This window comes from Jatropha curcas, chromosome 3, assembly GCF_041381405.1.
Source record: "Jatropha curcas cultivar XTBG-Jc1 chromosome 3, XTBG_Jcur_1.0, whole genome shotgun sequence".
NCBI lineage: Eukaryota > Viridiplantae > Streptophyta > Magnoliopsida > Malpighiales > Euphorbiaceae > Jatropha > Jatropha curcas.
The window spans coordinates 26530254-26543384 of NC_143153.1; the positions used below are offsets into that span (position 1 = coordinate 26530254).

General features: G+C 30.3%; 1 protein-coding gene and 1 non-coding gene across 2 annotated transcripts; one reads left to right on the forward strand and one right to left on the reverse strand.

Annotated features, from left to right (window-relative positions):
- The first annotated feature begins 4184 nt into the window (after window positions 1–4184).
- LOC105628225 (ferritin-like catalase Nec2) lies at window positions 4185–5467 on the forward strand. Its single transcript, XM_012209607.4, has 3 exons — window positions 4185–4522; window positions 4687–4912; window positions 5012–5467. The coding sequence occupies exons 1-3, from the start codon at window positions 4212–4214 to the stop codon at window positions 5393–5395; spliced, it is 921 nt and encodes a 306-aa protein (XP_012064997.1). The 5' UTR covers window positions 4185–4211; the 3' UTR covers window positions 5396–5467.
- Window positions 5468–12480: 7013 nt separating this feature from the next.
- On the reverse strand, window positions 12481–12586 carry LOC149497809 (small nucleolar RNA R71). The gene has a single exon (XR_016320275.1). It is a non-coding gene; the product is annotated as a small nucleolar RNA R71 (small nucleolar RNA).
- Between the last annotated feature and the right edge of the window lie 545 nt (window positions 12587–13131).

Here is a 13131-nt window from a genome sequence, read left to right on the forward strand (position 1 = left end):
TCAGCCATATAAATAGAAAAAAAAAAAAATAGAAATTTGGATGGAAGGACCTTACAGTATAACGACAACATTATTTAAGTCCTTCAAAATAATTACTCAAATGTTGAGGGATGTTAATTTGGTCATAATTTATGGACCAAAATATTTAACCCCATCATATTAATATGTGTTAAAACTCATCTTTTAAATCAATATTATTATAATATTAATATTGAATATCATTATAATCTATCATAATTATCATTTATTATTATGAATGAAAATTTTATATTTAAAAGAAGGATAGAGAAGACTAATGGTGAAAATATTTATTAATAGTTTTATTGACGATGAATATCCAAACGTTTCAGTATTCATTTTTCTTAAAATTGCAATATATAGTTATCTTTATTAGTTTTAATGATAATATATTGAACCGCCATTAATTGCTTATTACTAGACTATAAATAGGGAGAGCAATTTGAGGTTTAGTAAGATCCTTTTTTTTTTTTTCTTTGGTAATTTCAATCATTCTTATACAATTTCTTTTTGATATTGATATATTTTTTCTCTTCTAATTTCTATTACTCTATCAAATTAGGAAAAGTTTGATAAATTATAAAAGAAAGCGGTTTATATGAAATAATTATTAAAAATGATATATATACGTCTATGATTGAATTTTTATTATCCATTTTTATTTTATTATTTTTAATATCGTGTGAGAAAATTTATTAATTCAAAAATAAATTAAAATCAATGATTTTTAATATATACTTCCTTTTCTTTCAATTTTATTCTAAATATTAATTTTTATATAACTAGTCTAATGTTTTGATTTGAAATAGATGTTCTTTAATTTAAAAACTTTTCAACAAAATTAATAAATATGAAATTAAAAATAACTTAAATTATAAATTTTTTTCTTAATTAAATTATATATTTTAAAATATTATCACAGTATCTTTAACATTATAGATAAAAGTACTTGCTGTGTAGAGCTGCACACAGTCATGCTGGTAATAGAATTTCAATCTTATTCGACTGTTTAGTGGCATAAACGAGGGGGAAGTTAGGAATCAGAAGTGAATTGATTGGGAATATTCTCGAGAGATGGTTCAAAATTTATTTTACCTAGTTGGTATAAGTTATTTACCATAAGTTAGTTTTAATATTTTATATTTAAAGTTATTTGAAATTTATTTTACTGGTTGTTTATTGTAATATATCTTTGAATAACTATATCAATTTGCTCAATAATACAATTATTTTTAGTAAATTAAAAATAATAAAAGTAAATAAAGAAAACTAACAAAATACATACTACTTAACGAGTTAAGTTTGATTGACAAATTAAAATAAATTAATATGTTGAAATAAATAATATGTATCATTTTCTCCCTTTTCTTAAAAGTATTTTTTAAATCTTTTACTATCAAAATAAAAACTATCAATATATATTACATACAATTTTTTTTATAAATAAAAATGATAAAAACATGCATACTATGGCAATAGCCTAGTGTTGTATATATAATCTGACAATAGATTCGAGTTTGAATCCCATTCCCCAATACTAGTGTTTTGAGAACCAAACTGGTTATTAAACCGATTAACATATGAGTTTATTGAACTAGCAGTGTTCAACCGAATTTTTATATATAATATTTTTAAATATATTTAATAAATACAATTAAAAATATATTTTGATATCAAACAAAAAAACAGTGTTAAATTTGGCTTTTACACAGAGAATAAAAAAGATTAGTAAATAATTTTAAACAAAAAGAATAAAAAAATTAAACAAATTAAGAATTTAGGCTTAGAAATAAAGAGGCCTGGGATTTAAAAAAGAAGTAGGCCCAATTTTTAAGATGTCTAGATTTTAGAGGCTAATATTTTGAGAATAGCAGAATTTGAATCAACCCATATTAATTACCAGTTCATTAGTTTTTAATCTTTAAGCTGTTTATTTTATTACCCAATCTGAATCAAACTATAGTCCGATTTCTAGTAAAATCGGTCGAACTGGCGGTCCGATTTCAGAACAATGAAAAAAACATTATTTTAAGAATAATATTTAACAGAATCAAATTTAATTCAATAAATAGGGTGCTATCTTACAAATTAACTAATTCCATCGAGTAAAAAATGATTATTTTTATGGAGAACAAGGAGGCAACTAATGTAGAGATTAGTTGAATATTGCATGGCATGTTTGATGTATTTTTATTTTATTAATTAGGTTTTAAGAGTTTAAATTAGTAACTTATAATTTTAAAGATATTAAAAAAAGGTTTTTTTTTTAAACAAAATGTTATTATTTATTTTTTTAATAGTCTATGGTTAGAAATACACTAGTTTGAACCAAACACTCTTTATGATTGATTTAATATATAAGTGAGTTCATACAACATGTGTAGATAAGTTTTTCCGAATTTATTTAGTTGATTCATTGAAAATAAATTAAAAATTAAAGTTAACTTTATACTCTTAGGCCATGTTTGGTATGGTGTAATCAACTATGTAATGAAATGGAAATTACATTACATGATTCATTACATTCTTTAGTTAGACTTTTTTTAATAATAAAATAAAATTGAGATTACATAAATAATTTTCATTGCTTAAATTGTCAAAAAACGCATGCATTAGTCATTACATCAAGCACACCTAATATCAATTATATCAAGTCATTGGATCTGAGGTGGAAAGTAGAAACTATACATGTCCCCTACTTAGTCTTAAGGACCGAACACCACTCCGATATCAAAAAAAAAAAAAAAAAAAATCATATTAAGTCACTAACTCTAACACTACCACAATCCCACCACCACCGCTCAACCATCGCATCATTCCTCCACCACCACACCATTAACACTACCATTCCACCACCACCACCACTATCACTGCTTCACCACCACACTGATGATTGTGGTGGTGGTGATAGTGGTAAAGTTGTGGTTGTGGTAACGGTGGAGGTGGAATGGTCGCAGTAGTAGTGGTGTACTAATTAAATTACATATTTACAAATAAATATAAAAAACAAATAGTGATTACATTTCATAAATTTTCTCAATTATATTACTAAATATAATAATGAAATTTTGATTACATTCCATTATATTATATTTTTTTATCGCATTACATCTTTGATTATATCGTATTACATCCGACCAAATATACTAATTAAATTACATCCAACCAAATATACTAATTAAATTACATATTTACAAATAAATATAAAAAAGGAATGGTGATTACATTTCATAAATTTTCTCAATTATATTACTAAATATAATAATGGAATTTTGATTACATTCCATTATATTATATTTTTTATTACATTACATCTTTGATTATATCGTATTACATCTGACCAAATATACTAATTAAATTACATCCAACCAAATATACTAATTAAATTACATATTTACAAATAAATATAAAAAAGGAATGGTGATTACATTTCATAAATTTTCTCAATTATATTACCAAATATAATAATGGAATTTTGATTATATTCCATTATATTTTATTTTTTATTGCATTACATCTTTGATTATATCGTATTACATCCAACCAAATATACTAATTAAATTACATCCAACCAAATATACTAATTAAATTACATGTTTACAAATAAATATAAAAAAGGAATGGTGATTACATTTCATAAATTTTCTCAATTATATTACCAAATATAATAATGAAATTTTGATTGCATTCCATTATATTATATTTTTTATTGCATTACATCTTTGATTATATCGTATTACATCCAACCAAATATACTAATTAAATTACATCCAACCAAATATACTAATTAAATTACATATTTACAAATAAATATAAAAAAGGAATGGTGGTTACATTTCATAAATTTTCTCAATTATATTACCAAATATAATAATGGAATTTTGATTACATTCCATTATATTATGTTTTTTATTGCATTACATATTTGATTATATCGTATTCCATCCAATCAAATATAGCATAGCATTAATTGTTATGTTAATCTATCAATTCCTCTAATTTGAACAATTGTTATGTTAAGAATTAAAGTTACTTTATACTCTTAATTGTTATATTAACCTATCAATTTCTTTAACGTAATTGAACCACATGCTAGATTAGATCCTATATTGGAAAGCCATGCATGTACTAGAAGAGTCTATATATATATAAGGATATTGCTAGTTAATTAGAAATCAAGTGGTTCTTGCAAAATGTCTAATAATTACTCTTTCTGGGTCGCTCTTTTTTGTCTTGTTGTATTGGTTTCTAAGGATGTCGAGGGTGGTGATCCTGGTGGACCGATTCCTGCAAAGGACGCAGATAAAATTCAGTTTGCTCTGAACTTGGAATTCTTCGAAGCAGAATTCTTCTGCAATGGTGCAACTGGTCGTGGCCTTGATGGTATAGCCCCAGGATTCGCAAAAGGTGGTCCTCCTCCCATCGGAGCGCAGAGGGCCAACCTTGATAATCTCACTCGTCAAATATTTGAAGAATTTTGTTACCAGGAAGTTGGTCACCTCAGGTTCTCAAATGAATTATTAATTAGTCCTTTTTTTATTTTATCGACTACGGATAACCTCAATCCACTAGCTTAAAACTCAATCTTACTGGCGTCGGTATGGTCCGGTGAGTATTTGTTCCATACGAGATTGTTCCATCTAACAATGGCAATATTTTTCTTTTCAGGGCAATTATAACCGCGTATGGTGGATTTCCAAGGCCTTTATATGATCTCAGCAATCAAAGTTTTGCTACAGTATTTGACAAAGCTGTTGGTTACAAATTGATCCCACCATTCGACCCTTATGCGAGCTCAGTCCAATATCTCTTAGCGTCCTACGTTATCCCTTATGTAGGACTCGTAGGATATGTTGGCACCATTCCAGAACTAGCCGACTCCAATGCCAGAAGAGTAAGATCATCTCTTACATATCATAATTATTTTTAATTAGCTTGTATAACTATTCTGATATCACCCACTATTTAATTTTCTTATTCTCTTTTAAATTAGCTTGTATCGGGTTTATTGGCCGTAGAGGCAGGACAGGACGCAGTGATACGATCCTTGCTTTATGAAATAGCAGACAAGAAAGTAGAGCCTTATAATGTAACAGTTGCAGAATTTACAGATTTAATATCAGGGCTAAGGAACAAGCTTGCTGCGACTGGGAATAAAGATGAAGGTCTAACTGTACCCAAGGAACTTGGAGCTGAGAAAAAGATTGAAAGTAATATATTATCAGCAGATGCAAATTCTGTTTCCTATTCTCGTACTCCAATGGAGATTTTAAGGGTAGTTTATGGAAGTGGTAACGAATCTCAGGCTGGTGGGTTTTTGCCACGTGGTGGAAATGGGAGAATTGCAAGGAGTTTTCTAGACAAAAATATTAATTAATTAATTACATGTATTCTGCTGATACAAGGAATATATATAAATAAAGATTCCCTACGTTTGGATTCCTGTTTATGTTGGTGACGGTGACCCTGCAATGTAAAATCTTAATACTTTAGTCATTTTAAAGGAAATGTTTTTTGCTTGTTATATGAAAATCAATTAGAAGACACAGCCTTTTTTTGGGCTGTTTTTTGAATTAAGGATAATTGCTGTGGAAAATATTTAAAAAAAATGTTTCAGTGAAATAAGTAATATTTCACTTATTTTACACCAAGATCCGCACATTATAGATCTCTTCAATTTAGAGTCAAAATAATGGAGAAACATGAGAATTTTACTTATTTTTTTGAATTACCAAATATCTCAAAATAACTAGGATCATATTTTATTGTTTGAAAATAAATAAGGTATAATAGTCAATGTTCAATATTTCTCTAAAATTCTACCCTTTTGAAACAAAGTGATAGCCTCTAAGATATCAGAAATTATTTTTAGAGAAAGATTAATAATATTTAGAGTTTTATTGCTTCGAGAGCCATTATCTTTTTTAAAAATAATTAATGTTGTATATATAGGGTTCTTTATTGAACCCAAAGTCAATATTTAATTACGAAAGCATAAATGTTTTTAATTAAGATTCTATGTTAAATATTCACATTGGTCCCTCTAATTGTTGGATACTTGTGCATAAATTATCATTAAGTCCATGATAAATATTTATATCTTATCACAAAAAAAAATTTTTGTTATATTATTCTGTTATTTTGTACTTTTTCCATTAAATACAAAAACAAATTAATTAATTTTGACAAAGTATAGGGATAAAATAATTAATGTTAGAAAAATATAAGAATGAAATAGTCAATAAATACAAGGATAAATTAGTTAATTTCGGTAAAATATAAAGATAAAATAGTAATTCATTGATATAAAAAGTACAAAAAAATTGAGTAGGATACAACGGTGCAGCGAAGATAAAAAATAAGAACAAAACAATGTATTTCAAAATACATAGATAATGTTATATATTATGCCAAAGAACAAAATCATAATTAACATTAATTAACATTAACAAAAAGTAACAAAAAATTTTACAATATTTAATTTTAATTGTTACATGCAACTACTCTTACTCCAAATATTAATAATTTTGCGTTTATATAATTTAGATTAGAGAAAAATTTGTATTGTATTTGAATTAATTTTTTTTTATGGTCAATCTTTCTCTAAACGAAAATTAACTTTTTGTTGGCCTGAAATTATAGTAGCTATAGGAATATTTATAATATCAACATCTTAAAATACCTAATACCTAATAAGAATTGTCATTAAAAAAAATCATTAAAAAATATGTGTTGGCCATATATATATATATTTTTCTGCGAATCACAAATTTGTTGTTGTATTAACCTAATATATATTCCTAATATAACCAAAAGTTTTCTATCTTGTAGAGCATAAAACTAAAATAAGACAAAAAAAAAAAAAAAATCAAATGTCCTTAATTATTTAATCACTCAAGGTTCAATACTTATTAGCCAAGAGTTGAATTTAGTTAGTAAATGGATAAATTTTCAATCTTATTAATTTGAGTTCGATCTATTAATATTTGGATTAGATTATCAATGAGGATTCAAACTTTATACAATATAAAAAAAAATTGACTCATAATAACATTTTACCATTAAAACAAAAAAAAAAAAAAAACCCGCATATGTTATCAATATGTATAATGTTCTTAAGATAGTTAAAATTTAGGTCTTGAAAACTCTTATAAAAATTAATATTTGTCCTTAATCATGTAATTACCAACCTTTACCATCTTCTATCCTAATCACAAGCCCTAAGAACTCTTACAAGAAAATGTGTATACATATCCTTAATCATATAAATGTTTATATATACCCTTAATCATATAATGTTGCCAACCATTAACATCTTAACCTAATCACAAAATTCCAACACCAAAATTTTCTAATCTTATGCAATGCTTAATATCCTTTTTTGCAACTAACCAAACACTCTCAATATCAGCATTTTCCATATTTAACACATAACTAAAGGTTAGAATAGTTTTAGGTTTTACTTATATAATTATATAACTTTTTCTTTTCCATTTTCTAATTTGTTCATATCAGTTTTTATGTTTCTAAGTTCATATCAGTTTATATTAATGAGTGTAATTTAATACTAATCAACTTTTATAGTAATCAAATTAATGAGTGTGTTGAAATTTATTTTTTTTGAAGTTACTTTATGTTGATTTGTGTTTTTATTTGAGTGGAAATCACATGAATGATATATTTGAGTTGGAGGCCTAGTAATGGCCATTTTGACTTTAGAGAATGTTGAGATTATATAAAAATGTTTATGTGAGTGTGTTTTGACTTGAGATTTGATTATGTTATGCCGGAATGCTGCCGAAATTTTTTTAAAAATTGAATATGAGGAATTGTACACTTACTAATATTATAGTAAGTTTACATATATATATAGTTACCCTTAGTTAGAAATAACCTTAGTAAGTTTACATATATATAGTCACTCTTATTATAGAAATAATTAGTAACTTAGAAGTATAAATGGAACATTAGTTTTGGTCTGTTATAAGGATGATTTAGGACTAATGCAATTATATAATTTGCCCTTTATAAACAGTGTGTTCATTACGTAAAAAATGCAGACTAATCGAGATTGGATGTACTCAAGGTACGATATTAAGAAAAGAATTCTTGCAAGGATTGGAATCTTTTATACAGTTTGCAGTTAGTAATCCCAGTTGTATGGATGATAATAAGTTGAGGTGTCCATATAATTACAAGAAGTGTCAAAAAAGAGCCTTCTTAGATATCGAAATAATTAAACTTCATTTATGCAAAAATGGGTTCATGGAAAATTATTACGAATGGATGCATCATGGTGAACGTAAGGTTTCCAGTGGGTTAGGCCACTTTATTTCTGTAAGTTCAGAAAGTCAGCTTTTGCAATTTCAGTATGGTAATCGATGCAATGATATGGTAATCGATGCGGCTAGAGCAGAATTCCATTGAGATGGAGGAATCGCCAAACTATGCAACTGCATTGATCAATTAATTTGTTATTTTCAGGAGAACTACAGTACAGCTCGCAAGCGTGTTGTTTCTTCTTAGGCTGGATCTGAAGTTGAGTCAAGAATTGATGAGTTAGCACTTTATCTAGAGGCCGTAGGGGGCAAAAAGAAGAGGAAAGTATATGGCATCGGGTCTCAGACATCACAGTTTTACTGCGGCTCAGCATCTGATGCTTCTGCAGCCTCCTCATGACCACAGCCCGACCACAGTGCCGAGGAGATTAGTGCATTATGAGCTCGTGTTGATAAGCAACGAGAGACAGCTTGCAGAGCTTAGAGCACATGTCACGCGGATATACGGTTAGCATTGGTACTTCTTCCTCTAATCCTCCGCCTGCTACAGATCGACATGTTTCTTCCTTTGATCCTCCACCTTGCAGAGCTTATAGTCTCCTTTTGATCCCGATATTGCAGACGATACCTTGGTCACTCCTACCGATACTACGACACATCTAGTAGATACTCCTGCCGACGTTACGACACTGGATCGTGCAGAGGACCGACCTCGTAGATTTGATTTCAAACCTTTTTAGCTTTCCGTGATTTTTTCATATTTGTATAGTATATTACATTTACAATTCCATTCTTACATTGTTATTGTGTTGTGATCTTAATGATGATGCTTGTGATTGTGATGTATATATATGTCGATTTTTGACAGGTGGAAAAAATTATGGTTTTTAATATTGTTAAATTTTTTTTTTGCCTGTAATTATATTTTACAACCGACTGGTTACCGAAATGCAACCAAATTATAACCGTTAAATTTAAATTTGTGACAGATCACCAACCAATTACTTTCAGAATTTGTGATTGATTTGTGACCGCTTTTCGTAATTGCGACTGACACTTTTGCAACCAATTTGCGACAAGCTTCCAAAAGGAAAACACAACGAAAATTAATGATTGATATTTATAATTTTGAATCAGTTGCTAATTTACGATCGCTTAGTCATTCGGTTGCAAAATTATTTGTGACGAGCACTTTTGCGACCGGTTCATGTTTGTTGCAAATCGGTCGTTACGTCCATTTAGTGACCGATTTCTTATATTTTATTGGTTGTAATTTAGCGATTTTTTTATAGTGACAGTCGATAAATGATTGCCAAAGTATTTGTTGGTTGCTTTGAATATGTTGATATTTATATACGTGCAGTTTGGGAAAGCTTTGGATCTGTTTCTTCAACTTGAAAGATCTGGTTCAACTTGAATCAGTTTGTTCACAATAGTTTGGACTTGGATCAGTTTAGCAATCCATTATGTTTAAATTTAGCAAGCAGGTCCATAACCTTATCAAATTTTAGTAAATCTGAGGTTAATTTATGGAGTTGGAGGATGGCCTAATTTCACAACTCTTAGCACATTAATTTGTAGACCAAGATCGTTACTGTTGGTATCAGATCTAAATTATGTAATTGATTTTTATCCAACAAATCCACAGGATCAAGAATGCGGTACGAAGTCCCTGTCGCGGCGCCCATACACCAGGACAACGCCCATACACCAAGATCGTGACAACCTGCTGATAGGTGTTAATTTTATAGTGTTTTAATATAGTTTTTATTAGAATTTTAGCAAGTTTTTATTGCTTTAATTTGATTTTTAAATCACTTTTAGTATAATTGTGTTCAAAAGCTTCCTTGACTTTTAATCCGCTTGATCTAAGAGAAAATTACAGGAATTTGGCGCAGAAAAGAGCTCTATATCACAAGGCACTTGACTTCTAGCACGCCCTAGCCGTGCTAAGTGGCACGCCCAAAGTCGCGAGCGTGACATTCACAATCGCGAGCGCGATAATTAGAAAAGAGAGTCAGAAGATTTGCAAAGAAAAGTCGCGAGCGCGACATTCGTATACGCGGGCGCGAGTTGAAGTCGCGAGCGCGACATTCATATACGCGGGCGCGAGAAAGCACCTTTGAAAGGTTGCAAGTTTGCCAGCAGAATACGCGAGCACGATATTCATATGCGCGGGCGCGAGAAAGCACCTTTGAGAGGCAGAAAGAAGCACGCCCTGCCTGTGCTCTGTAGCACGCCCGTGCCTCAGGACTTCACTAGCCCGTGCTACCTAGCACGCCCCGTGCTTCACTAGCCAGACCTCCAGACTACAGCACGCCCAACCCGTGCCATGAAGCACGCCCGTGCTGCCTAGGCGGAACCAGCGTGAATTTAATATGCAAATCAAGCTCTTTCTCACATGGGCCGACTTCAGGGAATTTCCCAAACACACTAAACAAGACCTGGACCTATTCTTAGGGAAAAAGGAGTCCTAATCAAGAACCTAAATAGTCATGATCTCCTATAAAAGATTTTGCACTAAATAAGGATTCTATTTCCTAAAAGGAGTTAAACTTGCCTTCAGGAGCTCTATATAAAGAGAAGAACTATTCATAGCAGGGATGGTTTTCTTTGTACACTTCTTTACATAGTCCTCTCTTCTCAAAGATTTCAAGCTTCAAATAATTGTGCTAAGATTCAAGGAAGCCATCAACATAGTTGTGATACAGTTTTTATTCTAAACTTTTCATCTTGTTTCTTTCTTTATTATTGTCTTTAAATATGATGAATGATTCAAGTGTGATTGAGTTTAATTTAATTACTATGTCTAGCTAAACTTTTATACTAGGGATTTGATGTAATTTAATTCGATTCCAGCTTATAATATTAGATTTATTTTTCTTTGTTCTTGTTATAACTTATTATTGTGCTTAAGGCTTCCAGGCAGAAAAATTCCCCTGGATTGAATTATTTCAATAACATCATTCGGGAGAAGGGTTATTGATATGAATAAGGTAATAATTTACTTGAGAATAATAACTTGATGTGGAAACTATATGGTTTGACTCAAGGGGGGCTTTCATAAGTTAATAAAGTATTAAGTTGTGAATTCATAAAACAACCATAAAACCTAATGATCTGATTCATGTTTAATTTCACTATTAATATAGGTGATTAAATTGGATTAGAATAGCTAACAATAAATCGGGAGAGCTTGTTAGTAACCTTAGGGTTGTTTTCTCCTACTTGAACAATTAAACTTGATTAATGAACTAATAGAACAAGCTGGATAGAATTAAATGAAATCAAATTCCCTAGTAGCTTAATCTCCTGATTTCTTTTCACCTAAATTTTGTGTTTGATCTCTTTTACTTTGAATTTTATTTACTTTACAGCGAACTCCTTTTATCATCGTCTAAATAATAATAGGTTAACATAATTTTGGTAATTGATAAACAATCCCTGTGGATACGATACTTTCTTACTCTATACTACTTGTTGCGATTTCGTACACTTGCGAAAAACGCTGTCAAGTTTTTGGCGCCGTTGCCGGGGATTGGCGTATCAATATCAATACGAATTACCCTGTTATTAATTTAGACGCTCTTTCATTTTTATTTAATTTTCTTTTAAGTGCTGTTCCAGGTGTTTTATGCAAAGAAGATCAAGGACAACTGAACCTTTAGTCTTTGACCCAGAAATTGAAAGAACCTTTCGTAGGCACAACGCTGCAAGAAAAGCAAGAGAAATAAAACTCGATCAACAAGCAGACATGGCCAACGAAAACGAAAACAGAAACGAAAACGTAGTTGGACCACCACTTCAACATCCGATCCGTACCTTAAGGGATTATACAACACCTAATCTGAATGGGACAACCTCAAGTATTACAAGACCTAGGGTAGAAGTTAATAACTTTGAGATTAAACCTGCAATTATCCAAATGCTCTCTACCTCGATCCAATATGGAGGTTTGCCTAGTGAAGATCCTAATGCTCACATCACCAATTTTTTGGAAATTTGTAACACATTCAAACAAAATGGTGTTTCTGAAGATGCAATCAAATTAAGACTTTTTCCATTCACTCTTAGGGATAAAGCTAGAGCATGGTTACAATCATGTCCCGCTGGAAGTTTTACCACATGGGATGAATTAGCTCAAAAATTTCTAGATAAATTCTTTCCATCCTCAAAAACCACCAAGTTGCGCAATGAGATAATGACATTTGCTCATCATGATCAAGAGAGCTTGTATGAAGCTTGGGAAAGATTCAAGGACTTGCTAAGAAAGTGTCCGCATCACAGTTTGCCCAAGTGGTTACAGGTACAAACTTTCTATAATGCTCTATCTCCTAATATTAAAATCACTTTAGATGCAGCTGCAGGTGGATCTTTTGAAAAGAAAGGTATTGATGAAGCATATGAGTTGATAGAGGAGATGGCAAGCAACAGCCACTACCAAAATAATACCGAAAGAAGAAGAACTGCAGGAGTCTATGAAATAGACGCCATTACAGCACTTAATGCCAAGGTAGATAACATGGTAAGGAAATTGGACATGTTAACTACTAACCCTGTGAATGCTGTTATGCAAATTTGTGATAGGTGCAATGGACAACATGGAATTGGGGAATGCATCATGGACTCTTTAAATCCACAAACTTTGGAGCAAGTGAACTATGTGATGAATCAAGGAAGAAAGAATTACCCTTATTCAAATTCATATGATAACATGTTAAGGAATCATCCTAATCTATCCTATGGTAATCCTAACAATGCCTTGAATGCACCACCAGGTTTCCACACTCCAGAAAAGAAATCCCATGATGACCTCCTCACTGCTCTTTCTAAA

Excerpts from the sequence above, each read along its gene's own strand:
- LOC105628225 (XM_012209607.4), top strand. The coding sequence starts at position 4,212 with ATGTCTAATAATTACTCTTTCTGGGTCGCTCTTTTTTGTCTTGTTGTA. Across the intron at positions 4,523-4,686 it reads CAGGAAGTTGGTCACCTCAG|GGCAATTATAACCGCGTATG; the intron begins GTTCTCAAATGA and ends TTTTCTTTTCAG. Across the intron at positions 4,913-5,011 it reads CCGACTCCAATGCCAGAAGA|CTTGTATCGGGTTTATTGGC; the intron begins GTAAGATCATCT and ends CTTTTAAATTAG.